Here is a 27,878-nt window from a genome sequence, read left to right on the forward strand (position 1 = left end):
TTAACAAATTGGCTGGAATGTCGCAATTACTAATGTTCCTGTTTTCAAGTACTTCTCACAAAATTAATCCTTGTATTTTCAGCACTTTAGGTCAATTAAATTTAGTCCTGAAACTGGAAAAATTTCATCCCCAAATGAATTTTTACAAAGCATAAGTCAATTACGTTCTTCATAACATTACTGCATGACCTATTTCTGACAGTTCAGGATTAATAACTGCAGAATAAAAAGAAATTCTTGATTGATTCTGTAAACAAAAAATGTCCCGCTTTCCTGCCTTTGAAAAGGAACTTCAACAGAAATTTGAATTTTGAGTGCAGATGTATTTAATGTGGCAGACTACAGAATACCTCAGTGCCTTATTGTAGCAGGAATGGGTAATGAAATAGACCCCAGCTGGGAACAAATATCGGAATTTCAAAGCTGAACTGATGGCTTTTTTTGCAAAACACGCAATAGCCACGGCTGCTAAGAACTGACAGAGTGGAGTGATTAAGAATGAAGTCAAATTACATCAGTGGCAAGACTGGTTATGACCAAAAAATCAGAGCGGTCTTTTTTTTCTTTATACACATTGAAGAGATGGAATAATTGAACTATGAGCCTCAAAGGTCCATGGAGCTTTTCTCAATCTTCCATCTAGTTTCAGCAGGAGATCAGTGGAGCCAATGAAATAGCTCATTAGATATTTACTCCACTTCTTTTGGACTTTTACCAGTCTTCCACCAAAGTTAGAACATGTATGGAACGATTTGCCTGGATTGTGCGCAGAACAAGACTTTTCACTGTACCTCGGTACACGTGACAATAAACCTAAATCAAATCAACAGGTGATCAGGAGAAACACTGCAGAATTCTAAGGCATCAAACCTCAGGGCTATTAATTAAGAGGTGTCTTCAAGCTAGAAAAGGCAAATACAAATGTAACAAACAGGTGAGTATCCAATAAACTGCTAGAAACTAGTAAAGGAATACAGTAAGAGGTGCAAAAATGGAATATTAAAAAAACTTTAAGCTAATAGCAAAAAATGTATTAAATATATTAAGAGAGTGGTAAAGTGGGAAAAGGAGCAATGAAAGACAGATGAAGGCAAGATTGTAACAGACGGTAAGGAAATTGCAGACTTATTAAATACGTGGTTTGAATCAATGTTCTTAGTGGAGGAAAAGGACAAAATACCAGCAGTACAAGTGAACTCAAAAATAAACTAACTGAAGGAACCTGTTGGGTTCAAAACCAGTAAAAAGAACGTAATGAGGAAAATGTGACATAGGATAAATTAATCTCAAGACTTTCACCCAGAAAAATGAGAGGAAGTTACAAATGCATTGGTCTTAACTTTCTCAAGCTCTCTAAATTCTGGAATTGTGGGCGGAATCTTACCAAAAAATGATAGTGTCAGTTCCAGTGAGAAAAATGGCATAAACCCTCCAAAAAAAAGTGTGACTCTGGCTATCTTAAGAGCTGGAAATAGGCTCAAAACAGATCAGGATGCCGTCTTTGAAGCACACCTTCTTTGAAGGGCGCCTGACCAGCGCAGCAGTCTAACAGCCCCCAGCCATATCTCGGGGACTCTCAACACCCCTGACATTTATCGCTGGCATCTCCCTGCCCCCTATATACATCGCCGCGAACCCCCCCAGCAATGTCCGTTCGGTGCTGTACTCCACCCACCATACACAAACGCAGACCCCCCTCCTCTCCATGTGTCTCCATGTGCTTCCCACTAGGGTACAGCCCTGGCACTGACACGGCACAGGTTGGCACTGCCAGGTTGGTAATGTCCCTCTACCCCCTCCGGGGGCTGTAATTACACCTGCACCCCCCGAAGGGAATCCCTTGACTGCCTCATGCCTGACCAAAACGGTGATAAACACCACACCGATGACTAGTAGATACTGTGAGGGGGGATAGGTTGGAGAGACTGCTCACTATTGATATGCTAATGTATAAAAAGGAGGTTTGTGGGCACCATTCTACCGTAGAAAGCGGGGGGGGGGGGGAAATCCCAAAACCCAATCACGCTGGACAGAATTATGTTTTTCGATTTTCTCTGGATTTTGAGCTCGCGCCGAGTTTCTCATGGACGGAGATTGCTGGCTCAAAATCGTCCCCATTGGTTTTTGCATTGGCAAATTGTAAATGCTTCTCATATTTAAGCAAGGATGGAGCAAGAAACCAGATGACCACAGACCTATTAGTTGTGGGAAATTACTGAAATCAATCATCAGAGGTCGAATGACTGAAAACTTGGACATGCATGAGTCTTTGTCAGCCATGACCCAGCTTCTCCAACCACAATGACCAGTCTTCAAAGGTTCCCTGCCATTGAAGCACCCTCTGACCAGTGATGCAGCTGCAGTAATCGCCAATAGGCCATGCTGAGATTGCCAGTCATCTGACTGGATCAGTATCAATTGGGGGAGGGCCATCATCTTTAATTGGACAGTAGTCCTGGTGGCAGGCTCTTAATTTGCTGCTGCTCGCAAAATGCCACTCCCCTGCTCCCTGCCAAAACATGGTCGGTTCCCAATTACAGCTCCGGTGGCAGGGCATCATAGTAACTGACAAAATTCAGCTTATTCTCCTCCCATGATAGATAACTCTTCCTAATTGTAATCATCATTTAAAGCTCAAGGTCTGATGCTACCCCATTTATACAAAGAAATTGGGAGTTGGAAACTCTCCACTCACCCTCAAAACACTCCTATTCCATCCTTGGGCCCCTCACCTCTACCTATGCGTACCTCTTGCTCTTTGAAGGCATAGCTTTTTCTTTAAGCTTATTTAGTAATACACATCTTTTCTCTTCTCTGCTACATTGATCCCTCTTCTTGAACATTCCACAGCAAACATATTTTCTGGTCTCCGTCTCAGCTATACATCTCTCAGCTGTTTTCCTTTTTCGTTATATTTCTCCCATTGTCCTTTTAATTTTCTTTTAATCTGGGGTGCCCTGTTTGCATTTAGTTTTTATAAAGTGCCCCCTTAAAATTTTTACTTCCCTGGGACATTTAACTTAGGTTAGCTCATATTGCCTACTCTCTATCATTGAGGACCACAGATGTTTCTTTCACTGCAGTTCCTCTTCAGGTTAGTCCTCTAACTTCTGATGTTCTCTTTTTAAATTGACTTCTGCCAACGTTGCTCTTTAATAAAATGCATAGGCTGTTTGATCTGTTGATTGTGAAGGCTTCAGAAGATCAAGTTCTCTAAGTGATGAAGCACTACAACATTGCAGTTTACTTAAGTTTTTGATTTAGGTCGTGATGTAGTACATGATTCAATATGCCTTTTAATATTCATCAGCCCTCACCACTGTTCACTTCAGTGTTGACATATTGTTATGAAACTAGTTTTTCTCCCTATTCTCCTTGGACCCTGATTTACCTACACAATTGCTTTTGCCTGCCTTATACATTATAAGCTTTTGGGATAGCAATACCTCTCTACTTTAAACTTAGCTGGTCATACTATAAATGTATTTTCCTGAGTTGGAGCTGTCTTCCTTTTTTTAATCCTATAAATATTTTCAACTTTCATGGAATCTGAGATCCTTTAAGGCACATCTGCCAATACTTTAAGTTATTCAAATAGAAAGTGCTGGAAAAACTCAACAGGCCTGGCAGCATCTGCGAAGAAAACAGAGTTAATGTTTTGAGTCCAAAATGACTTATTTGGGAGAGTCAAATTGGACTTGAAATGTTAACTCAGCTTACAATTTCTGCCAAACCTACTGAGCTTTTCCAGGACTTTGTGTTTCTATTCCAGGGACCGGATTCTCTGCCGGTGGGATGCTCCGTTTTTGCCGGCAGCCAGGGGGGGTTTCCCGACGGCATGGGACTGCCCCACAATGGGAAACCTCATTGACTAGCTGGCGTAACGGAGCATCCCGCTGGCGGGGTGGAACAGAAATGTGGCGTGGCGGGGCGGAGAATCCAACCCCAGATCTCCTGCATCCCCAGTATTTTGCCTTTATTTAAAGTTATTCTGCTGTGTAACCCAGTGTTTAGTAATGCTTAGTAAAGTTTTGCGAGTCTTCTGCAGTAGCTGCCGTACTCAGAAGGAACAGAAGCACTCATGATGTAAAATGTAATGTTCCACATCAACTATTCCTATTTAGTGACTTCAGTAACTAAGGCTTCAGTTATAGATTCATTTATAAATCTATCTTGATTTCATACCTGAGCAGGGATTCTCCATTGCGAGTACGCCCTGCTAGTAGCGAAGACAGAGAGAATTTGGCACTCAGCTAAATCTCCCATTCACTGCAGTGGAACCGGAGAATCCTGCTGCCGTGAATGGATGGAGAATCCCACCCCAACCTTTCCAGGTTTACTTACATTTTCCTCAGACTTCATGGGCTCTCCACCCTGCTGCACCCATTTTCGGGTGCGACGCTCCCTCTGCCGGCAGCGGGATCCTCCATCCCGGCAGCTGGCCAATGGGGTTTCCGATAGTGGACACACCCACACTGTCGGCAAATCTGCGGGCGTGACTGCGCTGCCAGCGAAATGGAGGACCCAGCCAACGGAGAATCCAGCCCAATATATTTAACTGTACAGGCTTTATTTTAATGTTTCTCATTTATTACTTTGGTAAATTATGTATTCTCTATCATCTAATTCTATGTATTCTTCCTCTGATAATATTTACTGACAGATAGAGAAAGACGTCCTGTTCAATCTGTTCTTTGCTGATTATCCTGCTGTTGCCAGCCTTTTCTGTTTTTGTTTCAGATTTCGACCAACTGCAGGGCTTTGATTTATGCCTGCGTAACTGCTTGCTTGTTAAAAGAACTGTGTTTTTATTGTTCTGAAAAATTATTGGCAATGCAAGCTAAGTTCATTGCTTCAACCTTGGTTAAACATTGATTATTCTACCACCTTCCAGCACAAGGACAGAATAGTCATTGTATTCTTCACTGAGTATGAAGGAACAGAGCAATTGCTCTTGAATATAGACAAGTTTTGATAAGACAGGATTTCTATGCTAATGTTAATGATGGTAATATATGAGTGATCAACACATCCTGTTAATCGTCTTCTCAATCATCTGGTTAGTCCTCTACCTGGTAAAGGTAATGGTCAGTGTTGTGTTTTGAATATGTTTACATGTGCTTAAATGCATTTTCCTATTGGTTTTGACTGCTTTATAAGCCTATATGGCTCACAAATTCAGAAGTCATGGACTGCAAAAGCAAAGTAACCTGAGATTGGATTATGGCCCACAATTTATTTCAACGCACTTGTTGTTTAGATCACTTCCAAAGGATTTGAAACTTGTTCATTTTTAAGTGGTTATTAAAGATGTGCAGTTAAGTCTTGTCCAGCGGGAGGAGGCATAAGGAAAGATGGCACAGTGGTATTGTCACGGGACTAGTAATCCAGATCATAGATCATAGAATTTACAGTGCAGAAGGAGGCCATTCGGCCCATCGAGTCTGCACCGGCACTTGGAAAGAGCACCCTACCCAAGGTCAACACCTCCACCCTATCACCATAGCCCAGTAAACCTACCCAACACTAAGCGCAATTACCCAGGGTAATGCTCTGGGAACCTGGGTTTGAACCGCACCACAGCAGATGGTGAAATGTGAATTCAATATAAAGTCTGCAATTAAAATGATGGCCAAGAAACCATTGTTGATTGTCATAAAAACCTATCTGGTTCACTAATGTTACTTTCGGGAAGGAAATCTGCCTGGTCTGGCCCACATGTGAGCCCAGATCCTCAGAAATGTGGTTAACTTTTAAATGCCCTCTGAAATGGCCTGGCACGTCACTCGGTTCAAGGGCAATTAGGGATGGGTAACAAATGCTAACCTTGCCAGCGAAGCCCGCATCCCTCGAACAAATAGAAAAAACAGAAAGGAAACCTTCATAACAGTCTTTTGATGATGACTAGTTTTTTACATTACAGAACAAGGAAGGCTTAAAAAGATTAGAGTAGTATCCCATGCCTAACTGTCGCAGTGGAACAACTATTGATAAACTCTTAATTTTCTGATGTGAACATAAATAAAACTGTTACTTATTCAAACAGATGATTAAAGTTCATATATTAATTTTACATATCAAGAAAAGATAAAAAGCAAAGGCCACACAGGTTAAAAAGTAACTGATACCAAAAGCCGAACAAAACACTAGCACAAGTCAAAAACATATTTTTAAATGTTTCTTGTGCCACATCCATCATGCAAGTATTCATTAATTAAAAAGATTCAAATCATCTTCAGATATTTCAACATTGTTATGCTTCAGAATAAGGCAGGAAACTCCCCATAAACATCCCCAAGTCATTTATATGTTGAAAATAGCTGAGATTTCCTCTCTAGACTGGATTCCATTATTACTTCACATTTCCACTGAGGAAACTGTGCTGTAACACAAAGTATTTTCACATGAATTGCAAATCTTGGGGCATAAAGGCCCAAGGATGTTTGTTTTGGTGGGGGAATACACTTCCTCCGTTCTGCAAAACACAATGTAATCATCTCTGCTGCCCACATTAAAATTAAAACTGGAATGAAGTGTCACTGTATGTACTAAAAGGTGTCTCAGATAGAAATTGCATTTATAATACGTAAGCAATATTTAATAATTTTATAAATATTATCTGAAGAAAACTTCTACATTGACATGTGACATGTTTCTCATAGCACAATGGATTAAGACAAACAAAGATAACATAGTCACAGTTTATTGAAAATCCAAACCCCCGCCCCACCCTTTCCACCCTCGCAACTTGCTGGAGGCATTGACCTACTTGTTGGTATATGGTATATTCTTTCAGTGTTGATTGCCATTGGCGGGACTTTAGCCGTCACCTGACCTTCACACCTGTGCACCTCCAACACAGATCACAGCATGGTGAACAGAAGTGAGCAGACCAGTCAATTTTCTAATCTATAACTCGGGGGTACTGAACCATTCAAGTTCACTCAGCACACATCAGAAATCAAAACTAAGGCATTTGTGCTCTGTGTTGATCAGCTGCTTTCTGGGTAAATTTGCTTAGCCATTAGACCTTTTGGAACCTTTTGCCACATCCAGAATTTTTTATCTTTGCTATCCTTAAAGTTCATTTGGAACTGTTACCAACATACTACCAAAAGAATGCCAGGTTTGTGCAACATTCTCTGCACACAAAGAAACAGGAAAACATTTAATGAAGGTTAAGGAAAATAAGAGTAAATTTTAATAATCAAAAGCTGTCAGTTCAGAACATCGCAGTTTAAACCAGCTTTGTAATAAATATAGTAGGCAGAATTTATGAAGCGCATTTAAGATGCGCCACTATTGACTGGAAAAATATATCATTAAGAAATTTACAATATCATTCCATACAAGGCAATAACAAGAATTCACCAAGGAACACTGGGCTGGATCTTACAAACAGATATATTCCCCGTCTCAATGAAAAAGTTGGTCCTGAGCAGGTCAACTCAGAAGCCAGCTGCCCCACAGGGATAATATGTTGGGAACAGTATTAATTGATTCAGAATAGGATTTCCACCCACAGAGATGTTGTGGTATTATCATAACTGTAAGAACTGCAAGGATTAATGAAGTATCGAGAGGAGCCACTAGAGAGAGCTACAGTTATAACTATATAAGGCAGTGATGCTAAGCCTTGTGGGAGAGTGTGTGCAGGAGTTAATAGAGAGAGTCAGAAGTATAGATAGTGTATGTGAGTACAGATCATAGTTTATATCAGAGATTAGCTGTAGATGAGTGTAGCTTAAATGTTATTAATCAATTGTGTATTCTTTAGGAGTACATGTCAAATCCAAGTTAATAGTTTTAATACATTTATAGCTTTATTTAAGTTCAAGCTATTTTGTGATCTTGATGAACATACGCCAACCATCCTGAAATAAGCAACACAAAGAACACCACAGATGGCAGCTCTGTTGTCCCAGTAGCAACAGAATCAAACGGTGGCCACTGCAGGGCCAACAGCCAGTGCCCGAAGAGGAAGGGTAGTGGAGATTAAACTGAAGTAAGTCCAGTATTTTGGAGGTGTCTGGCAGGGAGACTGCAGCAAGGGAAGTGAAGGGAGTGAGGGGGGGGGGGGGGGGGGGAATAGAGAGCAGGTTAGAGAGTTTGGGGATTAATGGTGGAGGGTTTTGATCTTGGTGGAGGTGGGGGTGCTTCCAGTAGGCATAGAGGAATTTCAGGAGAAATTCCTTCTTGCCTGGCAGTAGACCGCACAATGAATGCTGTTGGGCAAACAGGACATAGAATAGTGGTGGAGGCAGAATGAGGCATTTATTGGCCACTTAAGAGCCTCAATAGGCCTAATAGACAGTAACCTAAGCCGGGAATTGAACCTGCGACCCTGGCTGTGAAGCAACGGTGCTAGCCACTGTGCTACAATGCTGCCCTTTAGTTATGGGGTCTCTAGGGGGTGCCCCTATTTCGGGGGTCCCCTATTCAGGGGGTCTCACAGGGATGCCCACTTATTCGGGAGTCTTTGTGGTGGTCACCCTATTCGGGCCTCGTTATCAGGCCGCCCGCTCAAAATGGTGGTCAATGGCAGGATTTGCAATGGAATCCCTTGCAATCGCCACCATGCATAAATTTGCTCAGCTGGGGAGAGTGAATCGCTTGTGGGTGCCACTCCGAGCACCAGCACGAACCACAAGTGATTCAGCTCTGGCGGGAGGGCACAGTCTCCCAAATGGAGAATCCAGCCCTCAGAGCTTGTGGGACCGAGCTGCAGAATGATAATAACATTTTTGATGAACTGGAGGCAACAATCCTGAATGTCAAAAATGTTGCTTTCTCGGCTGAAGCTCGCATTCAGTCCTTGGAAAGCCAGCCACTTGGTATGTCAGAAATTCTGGAAGGTTTGGAAAACCGAGACCAGAGGAAGAATGTCCAGGTCATCGGTCTGTCAGGAGAAGCGGAGGGTAAGATTCCTGTGAGGTTTTTTGAGAGCTGGCCCACAATCATTCACTTCCATGACTTCAAAGATCGCCACAAGGTTCTGGAAGCAGTGAGACGTGGCGGGACCTGGATCCATGAGGGGAGTGAAGATGTTCTTTTTCCGGGACTTCTCAGCAGCGACGCAGTGGAAACCTAGAGGCGTTGACTAAATTAGAAACCATCTCAAGGCAGCTGGAGTGAATTATGCCCTGCTTTATTCAACAACTCTGCGAAGTCTTTCGATAAGCCAGCCAGATGGCGAGAAATTGAACTGACAATCTGCAGCTTGTTGAAATTTGGACTTTCTCCCTGTTATATTGCTTTTTGTCTGATTTTATACTGTCATATATCCTGTTTATTGGGAGGTGTTAACATTTGAGCACTATACGGAATGCCTTATCGTAAGGACCTAAGGATGTCAGGAACGTTTATTTGTGGTAGCTGTACCGCATGCTAATTATCTGTCATTTACTCTTCTTATCCGTATCTTTATGATGGTAATACTGGTTATTTGGTATCCTCTCTTTAATAATGATTGAGTGACACCATTGCCGGGCGGTGGGTGGAAGTTTAGATTTTCATGGGTGGGTCAAAATGCGAGAGGGACATTCCCTTGTTGCATTTTTTTCTTCTCTCTGTCGAGGAGTTTGTCTCCTCATAGTAATGGTGGTGTGGATGGAGGGTTCGCCTTATAGGTCCTCACTTGTGTTGAGGAGTGTCTCTTTAGAACTAATGTGGTTATATGTTTTTGTATTTTAGTTGGATTGGATTGTAAGATGCTGACTGAAACCTGCAATGGTACAGACAGGTCTCTCATCCCAGAAAATAACGTTATAAGAACATTTTTGTGCCTCTGGTGTAACTTGAGATGGGGGAGGTGTGTTTTGGTGTACGCCCGAATGTGGCACGTAATCATATCCTATTTTTCTTCTGGTGGTCTGTGCAACGTCGGTAGCAAATTTTAAACCGCGTTCCTGGAATGTACGGGGACATCATCATCTTATCAAAAGGAAAAAGATCCTGGGTGCAATTTAACAGCTTCCTTGTATCCGACTTGGAGTTTGGACTAGGCCGTTGAATCTTGCGATAGACCTCTTGCAAGATTTGCGACTTCTGAGACTTCTTGCTAGATTTAAACCAAATCTCATGAGATGGCGCGATCTGGATCTCGCCCAGCACGAGATCAGCATATTTGAATGAGCCATTAGGCTCAGGCTCAGGTATAGCGACACCCAGGGAGTTTTCCAGGCCATTGGAGACTCCTGGGTGGTCAGGGGCAGGGTAGGGTGGCACTCTTACTTTCTCACTGGCATCTAAAAGGGGATGCCCAAAAGGGGAGTTGGAGAAGCCTGAAAAGGGGGGCCCTCAGCAAACCAGGTTGTGCTTACTTTGAAGGTGGGGGAAGGGTAAACGCCCATGTGTCCAGAAGGTGTCATTGCCCGTGGGTGGAGGGGACCTCAAGCTCACTTAGAAATCGGGGCATCTTTTCAAAATAGGGAGTCTCTGAGGAGCCGGTCTGGCCAGCAAGTTCACCTCACCAGTGATGAAAAAGTTTCCAGATGTTGGCTAGACCGGGGAGAATCTCCCAAGGCCCAAATAAATGACTAAGAGCACGATCAAACCAAAAGATTAACAGAGTCCATTCTGAGCGGGATTAGCAGGTTGTTCCCGGTGCCTGTAGTGCTGGGAGAGACCTGCTATCTTATGGCACTCTGTTGTGTTTTCAGGCCCCTGTGGGGAATGCCCCTGAGGCCATAGTTACATCATTTCCTGCCTGAGAAGCTCCGTCGATCGCTCGAGCCTCCAACGGAACCCTGGTGCCGGTAAATCGGGTATTATCTGTGGGTGAATATCAGTGTGGATCTCACCCAAAACGCCGCCGCCAAACTGGCCCAAAAGGAGCAAACAAAGTTAAAGCTGGAATGGGTGGGTCAGGTCTTCTTTGCGTTGTTTTTGACCAGCAGCAGGAGAGTCGCAGTTTTGGTCAAAAAAAATGTTCTCTTCAAGGTGCAGAATTGTGTGAAGGATGAGCGGGCGTAGATATGGATCCCATGGATACGTTATTATTAAGGGGCTTGTATATGACGAATCTGTCTCGAAAATGAATGTGTTTCGTCCTCCAAATCACTCCCCGGACTTTGTCACAAAAGTATTCATGGACTTCACAGACCTGGCTTTGACCAATTCTTTTGTGGACAGGGAGTTTAATTGTCATTTATTTGTCATTTGGATCCCTTGATAGATAAGTTCTCAGCAACCAAAAATCTCCCCCAGCTGACAGGCAAGGACATTAGAGTCAGTATGTGAGGTGGGATACCTGGATGTGCGGAAGACTTTCCATCCCAGAGATAAAGAATTTATATTTTTCTCAGCTTCACATCAGTAACATACTAGAATTGACTATTTCTTTATGTTTACATTTGGTCTCCTCCTGTTCAAAAGGTAGCATCGCGATCTCTGACCATGCTCCTGTCTTCCTGGAGTTAATACTCAAGGGCTTGCCCCCACCCCCCGCCACGGGCTAGGCTATCCCCTCTGTACATGACCCCCTCTTCCTCCCCCGGCAATGCTATCCCCTAAAGCATGATTCTAAAGGTATTAGATTAATTAAAACTGAAGACATTAAGAGGGCATTTAAGGATTTTTATGCTGAAGTGTACAAGTCATATAGGTAAAAAACGGGATGAGGTCCTACAAGCGGAATTCAGGGAGTTAGGAGTTAAGCTAAAAAGTAGGACCTCAAAGGTAGTAATCTCAGGATTGCTACCAGTGCCACGAGCTAGTCAGAGTAGGAATGTCAGGATAGATAGGATGAATGCGCGGCTCGAGAGATGGTGCAAGAGGGAGGGATTCAAATCCTGGGGCATTGGGACCGGTTCTGGGGAGGTGGGACCAGTACAAAAAGGACGGTCTGCACCTGGGCAGGACTGGAACCGATGTCCTAGGGGGGGTGTTTTCTAGAGCTGTTGGGGAGGGTGTAAACTAATGTGGCAGGGGGATGGGAACCGATGCAGGAAGTTGGAAGGTAGTAAAACAGGGACAGAAGCAAAAGGAAGTAAGGGGAAAAGTGCAAGGCAGAGAAGACACAGTCAAAAATCTAAAAGGGCGACAGTACAAGGTACAGTAACTGAGGGAGCTCAGTGAATAGGCCCAGTAATAACAAAAGGAATAAAACTGGAGATGTTAAGGTTCAAAACAGAGGTAAAAAAACCAACATAAGTGTACTTTACCTGAATGCTCGTAGTATTCGGAATAAAGTTAATGAGTTGATGGCACAAATCATCGTAAATTACTATGATTTAGTGGCCATTACTGAAACATGGTTAAAGGATGGTCACGACTGGGAGTTAAATATCCGAGGGTATCAAACTATTCGGAAGGACAGAGCGGATGGTAAGGGAGGTGGTGTTGCTCTGTTATTTAAGGATGACATCCGGGCAATAGTAAGGGATGACATCGGTGCTATGGAGGATAAGGTTGAATCCATTTGGGTGGAAATCAGGAATAGTAAGGCGAAAAAGTCACTGATAGGAGTAGTCTATCGGCCACCAAATAGTAACGATATGGTGGGGCAGGCAATAAACAAAGAAATAACTGATGCATGTAGAAATGGTACAGCAGTTATCATGGGGGATTTTAATCTACATGTCGATTGGTTTAACCAGGTCGGTCAAGGCAACCTTGAGGAGGAGTTTATAGAATGTATCCGCGTTAGTTTCCTGGAACGTATGTAATGGAACCTACGAGGGAACAAGTGGTCCTAGGTCCTGTCCTGTGTAATGAGACAGGATTGATTCATGATCTCGTAGTTAGGGATCCTCTCGGAAGGAGCGATCACAATATGGTGGAATTTAAAATACAGATGGAGGGTGAGAAAGTAAAATCAAATACTAGTGTTTTGTGTTTAAACAAAGGAGATTACAAGGGGATGAGAGAAGAACTAGCTAAGGTAGACTGGGAGCTAAGACTTTATGGTGGAACAGTTGAGGAACAGTGGAGAACCTTCCAAGCGATTTTTCACAGCGCTCAGCAAAGGTTTATACCAACAAAAAGGAAGGACGGAAGAAAGAGGGAAAATCGACCATGGATATCTAAGGAAATAAGGGAGAGTATCAAATTGAAGGAAAAAGCATATAAAGTGGCAAAGATTGCTGGGAGATTAGAGGACTGGGAAATCTTTAGGGGCAACAGAAAGCTACTAAAAAAGCTATAAAGAAGAGTAAGATAGAGTATGAGGGTAAACTTGCTCAGAATATAAAAACAGACAGTAAAAGTTTTTACAAATATATAAGACAAAAAAAGAGTGGCTAAGGTAAATATTGGTCCTTTAGAGGATGAGAAGGGAGTTTTAATAATGGGAAATGAGGAAATGGCTGAGGAACTGAACAGGTTTTTTGGGTCGGTCTTGTGAGAATTTGGGCCATCAGAGAGGGACCAGGCAGGGCTGCCTCCTTATCCCCTTGCTGTTTGCATTTGCTGTACAGCCCCTGGCAGAGATTATTAAGCAAGATCTTTTGATATTTGGGCTGCGCTGTGGGGGGAACAGCAGAAGATCACGCTTTATGTTGATGATGTGCTGCTATTTATATCGAAGCCGGACATTTTGGTTCCCGCTATTGTCGACGTGGTAGATTTAGTACCTTCGCCGGTTATAAGATTAACTTTTGAAAGTTTGATACTGTGACAGTGGGAGGGTTGAGAGGTGAGAGGTAGACCACTCTTCCTTGCTATTTTCCCTTTTAGGTGGTCGCCATTGGAATTTACTTTCTGGGGTGTTGTAAATACCAAACAACTATATTGGGCTAATTTCCTTCAGTTGATTTTGCCTATAGATGGGACCTGACTCGTTGGTTTTCATTGATAAGATGCATGTTTTGCCGTGGATGATGTATCCCTTGCAGATGTTACCAACCTTACTGTCTGCTAGAGTCTTAAAGGAGATCAATGGAATGATCAGTTTGATTATAGGAAATAAGAAGAAGCCTTGTTTGAAGTTCATCAATTTGCAGCTCCCAGCTTCTAAGGGGGATTGAGAGTCCTGAATATTAGATCGTACCAATTAGCCTCTCATCCTAGGTTTATAAGGAACTGGCTGAGAAAGACCCCACCTAATTTGGCTCTTTATTGAAGCAGACCAGTTGGTGTATCCTTTACAGGTTTTGTTATTTTATTGGGACTTTAGTTCGGGTCAACAAAGTGCAAAAATCCTATAATTATTAATACTCTCAGACCGTGGAGAATGGTCATAAATTAAAAGGGAGCTCTTAGCTGACTTCTACCCTCTCTCTCCCATTCAGGGCAGCCCAGACTTCCTACCAGGTCTTATGGACCATGGACATTTTGAGGGTGGCCAGGCAAAGGATAGAACAATAAAGGACAGTGGGGGGAATGTGTTGAGCCAGTGGAAATGGGTGAAGTACTAAATGAGTACTTTGCATCAGTGTTCACCAAAGAAAGGGACTTTGTGGAAGATGATTCTTAGGTAGGGTGTGACCAGTCTGGGTCATGTTGACATTGAAAAGGAGGTGGTATTGGTAGATAGGTCTCCTGGACCATATGGGATTTGCCCCAGAATTCTGAGGGAAGCAAGGAAGGACATTGCTGGGGCCTTGACTGACATATTTGTAGCCTCAGTGTCTACAGGTGAGATCCCAGAGGACTGGAGAATAGCTAATGTGATACCGCTGTGGTGACAAGCTGGATACAGAACTGGCTCGGTCACAGAGGCAGTGGGCAGCAGTAGAAGGGTGCTTTTCTGAATGGAAGGTTGTGACTAGTTGTGTTCCACAGGGATCGGTGCTGGGGCCTCTGTTGTTTGTAGTATACATAAACAATTTGGAGTAAAATGTAGCTGGTCTGATTATTAAGTTCGCGGATGACAACAAGATTGGTGGAGTGGCAGATAGTGTTGAGGATTGTCAGAAGATACAGCAGGACATAGATAGGTTGGAGACTTCGGCAGAGAAATGGAAAATGGAGTTTAATCGCGACAAATGTGAGCTAATGCATTTTGGTAGGTCTAACATAAGAGGGGAAATATACTGTAAATGGCAAACTCTTAGGAGTGTAGAAAGTCAGAGAGATCTGGGCGTACAGGTCCACTGATCTTTGAAAGTGGCAACACAAGTGGACAAGGTAGTCAAGAAAGCATATGGAATACTTGCCTCCATTGGAAGGAGCATCGAGTATAAAAACTGGCAAGTCATGCTACAGTTGAATAGAACCTTGTTAAGGCTGCACTTGGAATATTGCGCACAATTCTGGTCGCCACACTAACGGAAGAATGTGGAGGGTTTGGAGAGGATGTTGCCTGGTCTGGAGGGTGTTACCAAGCGGAGAGGCTAAATAGACTCGGACTATTTTCATTGGAACAACAGAGATTGAGGGGCGACCTGATAGAGGTCTACAAGATTATGAGAGGCATGGATAGAGTAGTTGGCAGGTACTCAATCCCAGAGTGGAGACGTCTGTCACCAGAGGGCACAGGTTTCAGATCCGTGGGGGCAAAGTTTAGAGGAGATGTGAGAGGCATGCTTTTTATGCAGAGGGTGGTGAGTGCCTGGAACGCGTTGCCAGGAGAGGTTGTGGAAGCAGATACATTAACAGCCTTCAAAATGCATCTTGACAAATACATGGATAGGATGGGCATAGATGGATGTAGATAGGAAGTGCTGGGGGTTTTGGCCAAGGGTGGTATCATAACCGGTACAGGCTTGGAGGGCCGAAGGGCCTGTTCCTGTGCTGCATTTTCTTTGACTCAATATTTGGAGAGATGGAGGCATTTGTAGGCTGGGAGATATATTCAGTGGTGTCTCCTTGTCATCTTTTGAGCAGCTATGCTGACAATTTAACATTCTGAGACACTCCTTTTTTAAATATCTGCAATTTACAGACTTGACACTTAGCGTCTTGACACTCCTAATCCTCCAGTGGAAGAAATCCTGATTGCTGCAGAGCTTAAACAGTTAATTAGTAGGTTTATAATATTTTGTGTTCTAGATCCTGTTGAAGTACATTGGGTACCTTGTAGTCTTGGGAACGAGACTTGGCAACAAATCTTGATAAGGAGACATGGGGTAGTATGTGGGATTATGCCAATAAATCTTTCTATGCAATAGAACAAAGGAGACTCAGTTCAAGATATTGCACCACTAGTATATCACGCTGGGTTTGAGACACAGGTTTGATCCTGCTATATGCCTGATGTGCCTAAAGTGCCTGGTAGTCAAGGGTGATTATATACACTGCGTATGGACTGGTGTCAAGATTCAATCCTATTGGTCTGATGTGGTTAAGGAGCTTGAAAGGATATTTTGCAGGGCTTCAGAATTTGATCCTTTGTTCCTTAATTCTGAGTTTTCCAGATAGGGGAATTATTGCATTAATGAACAATGGCTGAATAATATCCTAACTTCTGCTCAGAAAAATATCCTCTACTCCTGGATCAGTGACAAGTATCCTTCAATTCAAAACTGGCATAAAACGGTCATGGAATATATTCCTGTGGAATTCCTGATGTCTATGCTCCGTTCTAAGTCAGATACTTTCCATAAGGTGTGGGGTTCCAATATCAGACTTTTAGGCTCCGCTTTGTCTAACCTGCTCCCATGAGCCATAATGCAAGTCGTGAGCTCGCTATACATAAAGGTGTGCATCTTGATATGTTATCCGATCATGTTTAGATAGCCTTATCTTCTTTCTCCCCCCCATTTCCTATTTGAACTGGCCTATAAATGGGGCACTAGTTCTTACGGACTGTTGTTCTGAATTTATTCTATCTTATTCTGTTCTTACGTATGTAGAAATATTTGTTTTGTACTGTACCTGTTGTGTTTTGAAAATTTGTTAACTGTAAAAATGTTAAAACTCTGATGAAAAAGATATTTAACAAATTTGGGACATGGTTTGTGCTGTCAGTCTGGTGGGGTGGGGCCTGATAGAGCCACCATAGTCAGCTCCAGAGATCAGAGAGCCATATTTTCTTTTTCAGATATTTTATTCCAAACATACCCAACATTAACACAATACACAGTCAAAGAATAATCAAAAGATTTTTTTCCCTTTACCCCCCTCCCCCGCGATGAATAACTCCTCAAATAAAGACGTGAACATCCTCCACCACATCTCAAAAACCTCCTCTGACCCCCTCAACTCGTACTTAATCTTCTCCAGCTGGAGAAAGTTGTGCAAGTCTCCAGCCAGACCACCACCCACGGTGAGGTATCTGACCTCCAATTCAACAGGATTATTCGCCGGGCAATCAAAGAGCGAAGGCCACAAAATTGGCTCCCTTCCTCTCCAGCACATCAGGGTGCCATCATGAAAGGGTTCCACAATCCGAACTGATCCAAAACTCCCCCAAACCCCCAGCACAAAGGTATCGGGGGCTATCCCCATCATAGCACAATTATCGGGGCTTCCCCCCAACAGCATAATTATTGGGGACGTTCCCGCATCACGGTACAATTATTAGGGGTTTTCTCTGCCACGGGACAATTATTGGGGGTCTCCCCCCCTACCCCCATGCAATATTGCCGGTGCTCCTCCCTTACTACCAGGTCCCTCACTCGACTGCCAGGTCCACCCCCCCCTCCCCTCCCCTCCCCTCAGTGCGATGTGCCCCCTTCACTGTCCACTCCCCATCAGTGGCCAGGTCATTCATTTAAAGGCCTGAGCGTTCCCCCCCACCACTACACATAAATTGGGCTCTCCAGAGGACTGACCCCGCACTACCCACTGGCACAGGTTGGCAGATTGTCACTGCCAAGTTGGACCAGGTTGGCACTGAGGGGTTGGAACATCACTGGCGAGGGGCAGGGAGTCTCGTCTTCACATTGAGGATACTCTCCATCGTGTTGTGTGGCACCACCACTGCACTAAATGGGATAGACTTCGAACAAATCTAGCAACTCAAGACTGTGCATCGATAAGGCGCTACAAGCCATCAGCAGCAGCATAATTGTACTCAACCACAACTTCCAACCACAAGACCTGGAACATACCACACTCTACCATTACCACCAAGCCAGGGGATCAACTGGCTCAATGAAGAGGGCAGGAGAGCATGCCAGGAACAACACCAGGCATACCTAAAAATGAGGTGCCAACCTGGTGAAGCTACAACACAGGATGACTTGTGTGCCAAACAGGATAAGCAACAAGTAATAGACAGAGCTAAGTTATTCCACTATGCACGCATCAGATCTAGGCTCTGCAGTCCTGCCACATCTAGCCGTGAATGGTGGTGGACATTAAACACTCATTGGAGGAGAAGGCTCCACAAATATCCCCATCCTAAATGATGGAGAAGCCCAGAATATCTTTGCAAAAGACAAGGTTAAAGCATGAGCGACAATCTACAGCCAGAAGTGCCGAGTGAATGATCCATCTCAATCTCCTCCAGAGGTCCCCAGCATTACAGATGCCTCCAGACAATGTGATTCATTCCATGTGAAATCAAGGAACAGCAGAAGGCGCTGGATACTGCAAAGGCTATGTGCCCTGACAATATTCCGGCAACAGTACTGAAGACTTGTGCTCCAGGACTTGCCGCACACCTAGCCTAGCTGTTCCAGTAGAGCTACAACACTGGCATCTCCCCAACAATGTGGAAAATTGCCCAGATGTGTTCTGTACAGAAGAAACAGGAAAAATCCAACCCAGCCAATTACCACGTTATCAGTATAGTGTCCATCATCAGAAAAGTGATAGAAGAAGTCATCAACACTGTGTCATGGAATACTCTTCACTTGCCTGGATGAGTGCAGCTCCAACAACACTCAAGAAGCTTGACACCATCCAAGATAAAGCAGCCCGCTTGATTACTCCCCCTTCCACCAACATTCAAACACTCCACCACCGACCAACAGTGTCAGCCGTGTGTACCATCTACAAGATGCACTGCAATAACTCACCAACTCACCTTCCAAACCACAACCACTACCATCTAGGACAAGAGCAACAGATACCTGGGAACCCCACCACCTGAAGGTTCCCCTTCAAGACACTCATCACCCCGACTTGGAAACATATTGCCATTCCTTCACTGTCATTGGGTCAAAATCTTGGACCTCCCCCCCGAACAGCACAGTGTGTGTACCTACACCTCAGGGACTGCAACGGTTCAAGAAGGCAACTCACCACCACCTTCTGAAGAGCAACTAGGGATGGGGAATAAATGCAGGCCAAACCAGCGACGCCCCACATCCCGTGAATTTTATTTGAGCTGTGACAAAAAGTCATCCAAACTCGAAAGATTAGCTCCCTTTTGGCTCCACAGATGCTGTCAGACCTGCTGAGATTGTCCAGTATTTTCTGTTTTCGATTCAGATTCCAGCATCTGCAATAATTTGTGAATTTTATTTGATTTGGCCTGCACTGGTCCAGTTCTCTTGTCAGGTGGAACTTGCATACAATGGCAGTTGGCTGCTGATTCAAATCCCGAGCTACTTGAAACATTATTTCAAAATTAAGTGCATTTCTATTGATTATTTTGAGAAAATAACAGATGTACTTTTATCCATTATTTGCCACCACCCATCTGTTTCTAGTACAGGGCAATATCTTACAGAAGAGCATTTATAGGGGATCATATGAAATGATTTGCTAATTCACTTTCAGATGCAGTTCTCACACTTATCTTTACAAAGTATGTTTCTAAATTTTATCAGCGAAGCCTCATGTTAGGAAATTAACAAAAATATCAATCCTTTCGTGTCAATATTCAACAGGTCAATCTTATCGTGAAATAAACAATGAACACCATGTTTCAATGGAAAGAAACGCCTGAGCACAGAAGCTTAATTTGCGAACAATATTTTGCATCATGAAGTAAACAAGTTTCAGTTTTTCACCTTAAATATCACTTGGCCTTTAAATTCAACACAGGTTCACCCACTCTTTGCACACAGATTCCAATGGCAATTTTTCATGGCGTTTTACACAGGAAATACTCCTTGGAATTGCAGGCCTACCTACTTAAAGCTTGTTGGTTAATCTGTGGAAAGTTTTTTTTTAATTCTTTCAAGCCAATTACCGCCTTATCAGTATACTGTCCATCATCAGAAAAGTGACAGAAGAAGTCATCAACACTGTGTAATGGAATACTCATTTAATACACATTGAAACTAATGTGGCAGAGGGATGGGAACCAGATTAGGAAGTTAGAGGTCAGTAAAGAGGCAGCAACGAAAGTCAGTAAGGTATTGACAATAAACTCAATGTGACTAAGGGGAAGAGTAGACAGGGAAGAGACGATGAACGCAAAGGGGCGGATGGTCTGAGGTGCATTTGTTTTAATGCGAGAAGTGTAGCAGGTAAAGCAGATGAATTTAGGGCTTGGATTAGTACCTGGGAATATGTTATTGGTATTACTGAGACTTGGTTGAGGGAAGGGCAAGACTGGCAACTAAATATCCCAGGGTATAGATGCTTCAGGAGGGATAGAGAGGGAGGTAAAAGGGGTGGAGGAGTTGCATTACTCGTCAGAGATGATATCACAGCTGTGATTAAGGAGGGCACGACGGAGGATTTGAACACTGAGGCAATATGGGTAGAGATAAGAAATAGGAAGGGTGCAGTAACATTGTTGGGACTTTACAACAGGCCTCCCAAAAGCGAGCGTGAAGTAAAGGTACAAATATGTTGACAGATTATAGAAAAATGTAGGAGCAATAGGGTGGTTGTGATGGGAGATTATAACTTCCCCAACATTGAATGGGACTCATGTAGTGTTGGAGGTGTAGATGGAGCAAAATTTGTAAGGAGCATCCAGGAGAGTTTTTTTTTAGAGCGGTATGTAAATAGTCCAACTTGGGAAGGGGCCATACTGGACCTGGTATTGGGGAATGATCCTGGCCAGGTGGTTGAAGTTTCAGTAGGTGATTACTTTGGGAATAGCGATCACAATTCCGTAAGTTTTAGAATACTCATGGACAAAGACGAGAGTGGTCCTAAAGGAAGAGTGCTAAAATGGGGAAAGGCCAAGTATAACAAAATTTGGCAGGGGCTAGGGAATGTGAATTGGGAGCAGCTGTTTAAGGGTAAATCCACATTTGAAATGTGGGACTCTTTTAAGGAAAGGTTGATTGGAGTGCAGGACAGACATGTCCCTGTGAAAATGAGGGATAGAAATGGCAAGATTAGGGAACCATGGATGACGGGTGGAATTGTGAGACTAGCTAAGACGAAAAAGGAAGCATACATAAGATCTAGGCGACTTAAAACTGATGAAGCTTTGGAGGGAAAGTAGGACGAATCTCAAATGCACAATAAAGAGTGCTAAAAGGGGTAATGAAATATCTTTGGCTAACAGGGTTAAAGAAAATCCCAAAGCCTTTTATTCATATGTAAGGAGCAAGAGGGTAACTAGAGAAAGGATTGGCCCACTCAAAGACAAAAGAGGGAATTTATGTGTGGAGTCAGAGGAAATGGGTGAGATTCTTAAAGAGTGCTTTGGATCGGTATTCACCAAGGATAGGGACATGGCGGATGTTGAGGCGAGGGATGGATGTTTAAATACTCTAGGTCAAGTCGGCATAAGGAAGGGGGAAGCTTTGGTTATTCTAAAGGGCATTAAGGTGGACAAGTCCCCAGGTCCGGATGGGATCTATCCCATTTACTGAGAGAAGCGAGGGATGAAATAGCTGGGGCCTTAACAGATATCCTGGCAGCATCCTTGAGAACGGGTGAGGTCCCGGAGGACTGGAGAATTGCTAATGTTGTCCCTTTGTTGAAGAAGGGTAGCAGGGATAATCCAGGGAATTATAGACCTGTGAGCTTGACATCAGTGGTAGGCAAACTGTTGGAGAAGATACTGAGGGATAGGATCTATTCACATTTGGAAGAAAATAGACTTATCAGTGATAGGCAGCATGGTTTTGTGCAGGGAAGGTCATGTCTTACAAACCTAATAGAATTCTTTGAGGAAGTGACAAAGTTAACTGATGAGGGAAGGGCTGTAGATGTCATATACATGGACTTCAGTAAGGCGTTTGATAAAGTTTCCCATGGCAGGTTGATGGAAAAAGTGAAGTTGTGTGGGGTTCAGGGTGTACTAGATAGATGGATAAAGAACTGGCTGGGCAACAGGAGACAGAGAGTAGTGGTGGAAGGGAGTGTCTCAAAATGGAGAAAGGTGACTAGTGGTGTTCCACATGGATCTGTGCTCGGACCACTGTTGTTTGTGATATACATAAATGATCTGGACGAAGGTGTAGGTGGTCTGACTAGCAAGTTTGCAGATGATGCTAAGATTGGTGGAGTTGCAGATAGCGAGGAGGACTGTCAGAGAATGCAGCAAAATATAGATAGATTGGAGAGTTGGGCAGATAAATTGCAGATGGAGTTCAATCCAGGCAAATGCGAGGTGATGCATTTTGGTAGATCTAATTCAAGAGCGGACTATACGGTCAATGGAAGAGTCCTGGGGAAAATTGATGTACAGAGAGATCTGGGAGTTCAGGTCCATTGTACCCTGAAGGTGGCAATGCAGGTTGATAGAGTGGTCAAGAAGGCATACAGCATGCTTGCCTTCATTGGACGGGGTATTGAGTACAAGAGTCGGCAGGTCATGTTACAGTTGTATAGGACTTTGGTTAGGCCACATTTGGAATACTGCGTGCAGTTCTGGTCGCCACATTACCAGAAGGATGTGGATGCTTTAGAGAGGGTGCAGAGGAGGTTCACCAGGATGTTGCCTGGTATGGAGGCTGTTAGCTATGAATAAAGGTTGAGTAGATTAGGATTGTTTTCGTTGGAAAGACGGAGGTTGAGGGGGGACCTGATTGAGGTCTACAAAATTATAAGAGGGATGGACAGGGTGGATAGCAACAAGCTTTTTCCAAGAGTGGGGGTGTCAATTTCAAGGGGTCACGATTTCAAAGTGAGAGGGGGAAAGTGTAAGGGAGATGTGCGTGGAAAGCTTTTTACGTAGAGGGTGGTGGGTTCCTGGAATGCTTTGCCAGCGGAGGTGGTAGAGGCGGGCACGATAACATCATTTAAGATGCATCCAGACAGATATATGAACGGGCGGGGAACAGTGGGAAGTAGATCCTTGGAAAATAGACGACAGGTTTAGATAAAGGATCTGGATCGGCGCAGGCTGGGAGGGCCGAAGGGCCTGTTCCTGTGCTGTAATTTTCTTTGTTCTCTTCACTTGCCTGGATGAGTGCAGCTCCAACAACACTCAAGTAGCTTGACACCATCCAAAACAAAGCCCTTTCAAGGGAGACTTCCAGTGGTGTCATATGAGAGCACGTCGCATGAAAGATGGCTCCCGCCAAATTCTTCGTTTCTTATCCCTTTTGCACGTTTTTTCGTTGTTTTTGTGCCAAACCCAGTTCGCTGAGATAGGTAATTTATTTGATGGAGATATATTGAAAGTTTTGAAGAAAAAGCCCACTAGGAAAGAAGCTCAGGCTGATAGCTCGGCAAGAGAGCCTGAAGGAGGAATGATGGTGGAGGTCAGCCATGTCCATTACAATAGACATGTTAGCTGTGGTGATGGTGCAGGAAAAGTTTGGGAAGCAGATGGACTTTGAGCAGCAAGATAAAGAAATGAAGGAATACTTTGCACCTACTTTCGAGGAGGCATGGGCCTAATCCGAGGGCAGCTTGCTAAGACCCTGAAGGCTGGGAAAGAACAAGGCGATATGTTGAAGGGCATGGAGGAGGCCTTTTATCAGCATGAGGGGCGGTTTGCCTCGATGGAAGCTGCTCATGTTACTGCTCATGGCGGAGAGTAACAAGGGCCTGAGGACGAACGTGGAAGATCTGGAGAACAAGTTGCGACAGCTGAACCTCAGGATGGTGGGGCTGCTTAAGGGAGTGGAGAGCTCGAGGCCAACCAAGTACTTCTCAGAGTTACTCGCTCAACTGGTGAGGAGGGGGTGGGGGGAAGGAGGAGTTTGGACAGAGCCATCGGGAACTCTGGCAGCGCCATGGTTTAATGACCACCACAGACAGTGATTATGTGCTTTCATAGTTTCCAGACAAAGGATCAGGTCCTGGAGTGGGCACAGAACATGCGGCAACGATTCGTATCAATTTCACGCCCAAAATTACATTCAATTATTTGGGAGTATTGCACTTAATATTCCACTGTTTAATAAAAATCCATCATAACTTCCTAGTTTTTGTATTCTGTACCTTCATTTAATAAGCACAAGATCCTCATCAACCACTTTCTCAACCTGTACTGCCACCTTCAACAATTGGTGTGCATACACCCTGGGTCCCTCTGCATTTGCAACCCTAAACAATTCTATCCTTTGTTTTGTATTGCTTTCCGTTATTCTTCCCACCAAATATATCATTCATCCACTTCTCTGCATTAAATTTGATCTGTTATATGTCCTGCCACTTCTCCAGCCTACATCCACTTGAAGTCTATCACTATCTTCCTCACTGTTCATCATTTGAAATTTTGAAATTGTGTCCTGCACACCCAAGTCTAGGTTATTCATATCGATCAAGATCACATTGTGCAGTTGTCCTAAATACTAGCCTCTGGGAAAAAGCAACTGTTCACCACTACTCTATGGGGAGAATTTTACATTACCCCTCCAGTGGGTTGGTAAGCGAGGGGTGACCATAACATTATTCGCAAAGCCTTCCTACCAGTCTCATGCCTGCCCCACCTCTCTGCAATTTTACACTAGGACAGGAGAGGCCCAGGCCCAATTTAGACCCCTAAAATGGCAAATTATTGACTACTTCAGGCCGTTACCATCCAGCCTCAATTTTCAGGGATTCCTACCATTCTAAAAAGCCTGACTTCTGTTTTCTGTCACTCAGCCAACTTTGTATCCATGTTTCCACTGCCTATATTATTCTGCAGCTTAAACTGCTGACAAGCCTGTTTTGTGGCATTTTATTAAACATCATTTGCAAGTCTGTGTACACTACAACAAACGCATGACATTTCACCAACCCTCTGTTATCTCTTCAAATATCTCAGTCAATTACTTAAACACAATTTTCCTCAAACAAATCCATGCCAACTTCCCTAATTTAATCCACATTTATCCAAGTGACTGTTAATTTTGTCCCAGATTGTCTTTTCTAAAAGCTTTCTCTCCACTGAGGTTAAACGGACTGGACGGTTGATGCTGGGCTTATCCGAAGAGCCATTTTGAACAAGGGTGTAACTTTAGCATTTCTCTCATCTTCTGGAACCAGCCTTGTATTTCATTGCAGGTTTTATTTTACAGTTGTCACCCATGCCAGTAGTGCAACTATAAATAGAGTTGCTATGAAAAATTATGGACCGGGGAAGGAAGTGCGTTTCTATTGACGTTCTTCCTTAAAAATACTTAATATTTTCCATAAATATTATGGCTTAAACAATGGCTTGACATTTTATTATTGACCTCAAAATTTCCAGTTATCATATGCCAAACATTAGAAACTATTCCATATAATTATCAGTCAGACAGGATACATATTACAAAGTCCTGCATTTTTCATAAATTAGGCCTTCATGGATCTAAGCATATATCTCTCACATTTTTTCTACTTTCTCTCCTCTCTTTGTCTGACAGCAATGACATGTTCCTGGGAAACGGTTCCATGGTTACTAGTCACCTGCTTGCACCTTGCACAATTGCCCATTATTCATGTGTGAACTTTGACAGTGAACAACAGCAGCCTATTCAACCTGAAGAAGGGATCATGTTCCCACCAATATTTACAGGCATTATAAGCCAATGTCACATGTTGGTGATCAGGAACGAGTATCATTGCCAATATTACTTTCACTATCACAGGAGCAGACAAATGTACCACCTCTATGTTGCCCTGAATTAGTCGTGTTAACTCATTAAAGACTGGTCATTCTCAGGTGGGATCTTTCTCAAATACTGGGTAAAACTTGCTTGAAGCAGCTTGGAACTCACGTTAAATCTACCTAAATTAACTCTGTGATGTTCACTGCACATAAATATGTATTAATGATTCATTTGAAAAGACGGGTGTTTTTCTGCTTGGTATCATTTATTTGATTTATTAATTTTTCAAAGATCGCTCATTTCTCTGAACCGTCGATTTGAGTCGGCAGCACGGTGGCGCAGTGGTTAGCACTTCTGTCTCATGGCGCTGAGGTCCCAGGTTCGATCACGGCTCTGGGTCACTGTCCGTGTGGGGTTTGCACATTCTCCCCATGTTTGCGATGGTTTTGCCCCCACAACCCAAAGATATGTAGGGTGGGTGGATTGGCCATGCTAAATTGCCCCTTAATTGGAAAAAAAATAATTGGGCACACTAAATTTATAAAATTAAAAAAATAAAAAGATTTAATAAGAAACTGTCCATTTGAGTCTATCCAATTTTATGCCAATTTCAGCTCCGGTTTCTGGCCCAGATTCACACATATATCACTCATTCTCTCTTGCCTCAATTTATTTTTAGAATTTCTCACTTTCCTCCCTTTCAGATTTTTTTCCACTTGTCTGAAACATACACTGGAAAAGCACAGAGTCAGGGAGTAAAAAGTATAATTCCAGGATTTCCAGCAGCTCATAATTAAAAGAGAACTGATTGGAAGCAAACTTGTCATTTCTCATTTCAATATAATTCATTTGGCATGAATGGGAAAAAAAACCCCGAAAATTACTTGATCAACAGCAAGAAGTATTTTATTCCATGCAGTCCGAATTTATCATTACCTCTTGCACACTTGGATCCACAATCTTTATGCTGCTGTGTTCTGGCGGAACTGATGGTGGAGGTGGTGCTCGGCGTTTCTTTATGTCTGTCATTTGTGATATTTTCAATATGTTGTTCGCAGAAAGTGATGGATTCAAATTAGTTGATCGTGTGGTAACAGTTGGTGTGGATGGAGCTGTTGAATAGCCCTGCAGTTAGCAGGGAAAGATTTGATTAACCAGTGACAAAAATTCTGCATATACTCATTTGGTTATCCAAAACTAAATTAAACAAACTGAGGGACGAATTAAAATAGACCTCCAAAACAATGCATGTACAACTACATATGTTTTTTAAAATTACATAGCTATTAAAAGGTTTCATCAATATCTATGGTATTGGATGATCATTTTGGGTTAAAAATGGTTTTCAATTCAACAAATAACCAAAAATTACATTATCTTTGTTTAAAACAAATAAGCTCTCAAATGAAACTTCAGGCTACCTCCAAAACAATGCATGTACAACTACATATGTTTTTAAAAATTACATAGCTATTAAAAGGTTTCATCAATATCTATGGTATTGGATGATCATTTTGGGTTAAAAATGGTTTTCAATTCAACAAATAACCAAAAATTACATTATCTTTGTTTAAAACAAATAAGCTCTCAAATGAAACTTCAGGCTACGGTACTTGTGATATCATCCCATGATTGAGTGAATTGCAATATTTGTCCAAGTCAAAGCAGTGAGATTCTTGAAGCAGATCATGGAGGTGGTAGTGTTCGCATAAAATTAATGCTCATCCTTCTTGTAGATATAGCAGGGGAGAGAACGATACTGCCAAATGACCTTGCAGGGCATTCGGCAGATTATTCTCACTGCAGTTATGCAATGGTGGAGCAGAGCATAGTGACAGAGCGTCCAATCAAGCAATGTTAACTTGCTTGACACGGCTGCATCCATCCAGGAAAGTGGTGAGAATTCAATCACACTCTTGACTTGAGTCTTGTAGATGGTGAGAAGTCACTTGTCACAGGGTGTGTAGTTTCTACCTGCTCTTGTAGCCACATTATTGGTTCGGTGCATTTGTTCAGTTTTGGATTAACAGTAACCTTCAATAATTGCTCCATGAAGAAGCACCTAATTTCCAACAAAGGATGGGTAAGATTGCACTGATCCTGTCAACCGATAGCCTAATTTCTAAAAGAATATTAGGAATGAATCAATTCACATATGATTAGAGACTTACTCAAATGTGGACTATAGATAACGAAATGTAGAAGGTAATGTGTGAC

The 27,878-nt window shown here is 43.0% G+C and overlaps 1 protein-coding gene across 10 annotated transcripts in view; it reads right to left on the bottom strand.

Annotated features, from left to right (window-relative positions):
* cobl (cordon-bleu WH2 repeat protein) overlaps nucleotides 1–27,878 on the bottom strand; it is a 509,208-nt gene that overhangs the window by 146,681 nt on the left and 334,649 nt on the right. For all 10 annotated transcript variants that reach the window (XM_038797758.1, XM_038797757.1, XM_038797756.1 and 7 more), the window contains one exon: nucleotides 26,598–26,786. In XM_038797758.1, coding sequence (XP_038653686.1) covers nucleotides 26,598–26,786 — 189 coding nt within the window. The remainder of the gene's footprint in view (nucleotides 1–26,597; nucleotides 26,787–27,878) is intronic.

This window comes from Scyliorhinus canicula, chromosome 5 (assembly GCF_902713615.1).
Source record: "Scyliorhinus canicula chromosome 5, sScyCan1.1, whole genome shotgun sequence".
Lineage (NCBI taxonomy): Eukaryota > Metazoa > Chordata > Chondrichthyes > Carcharhiniformes > Scyliorhinidae > Scyliorhinus > Scyliorhinus canicula.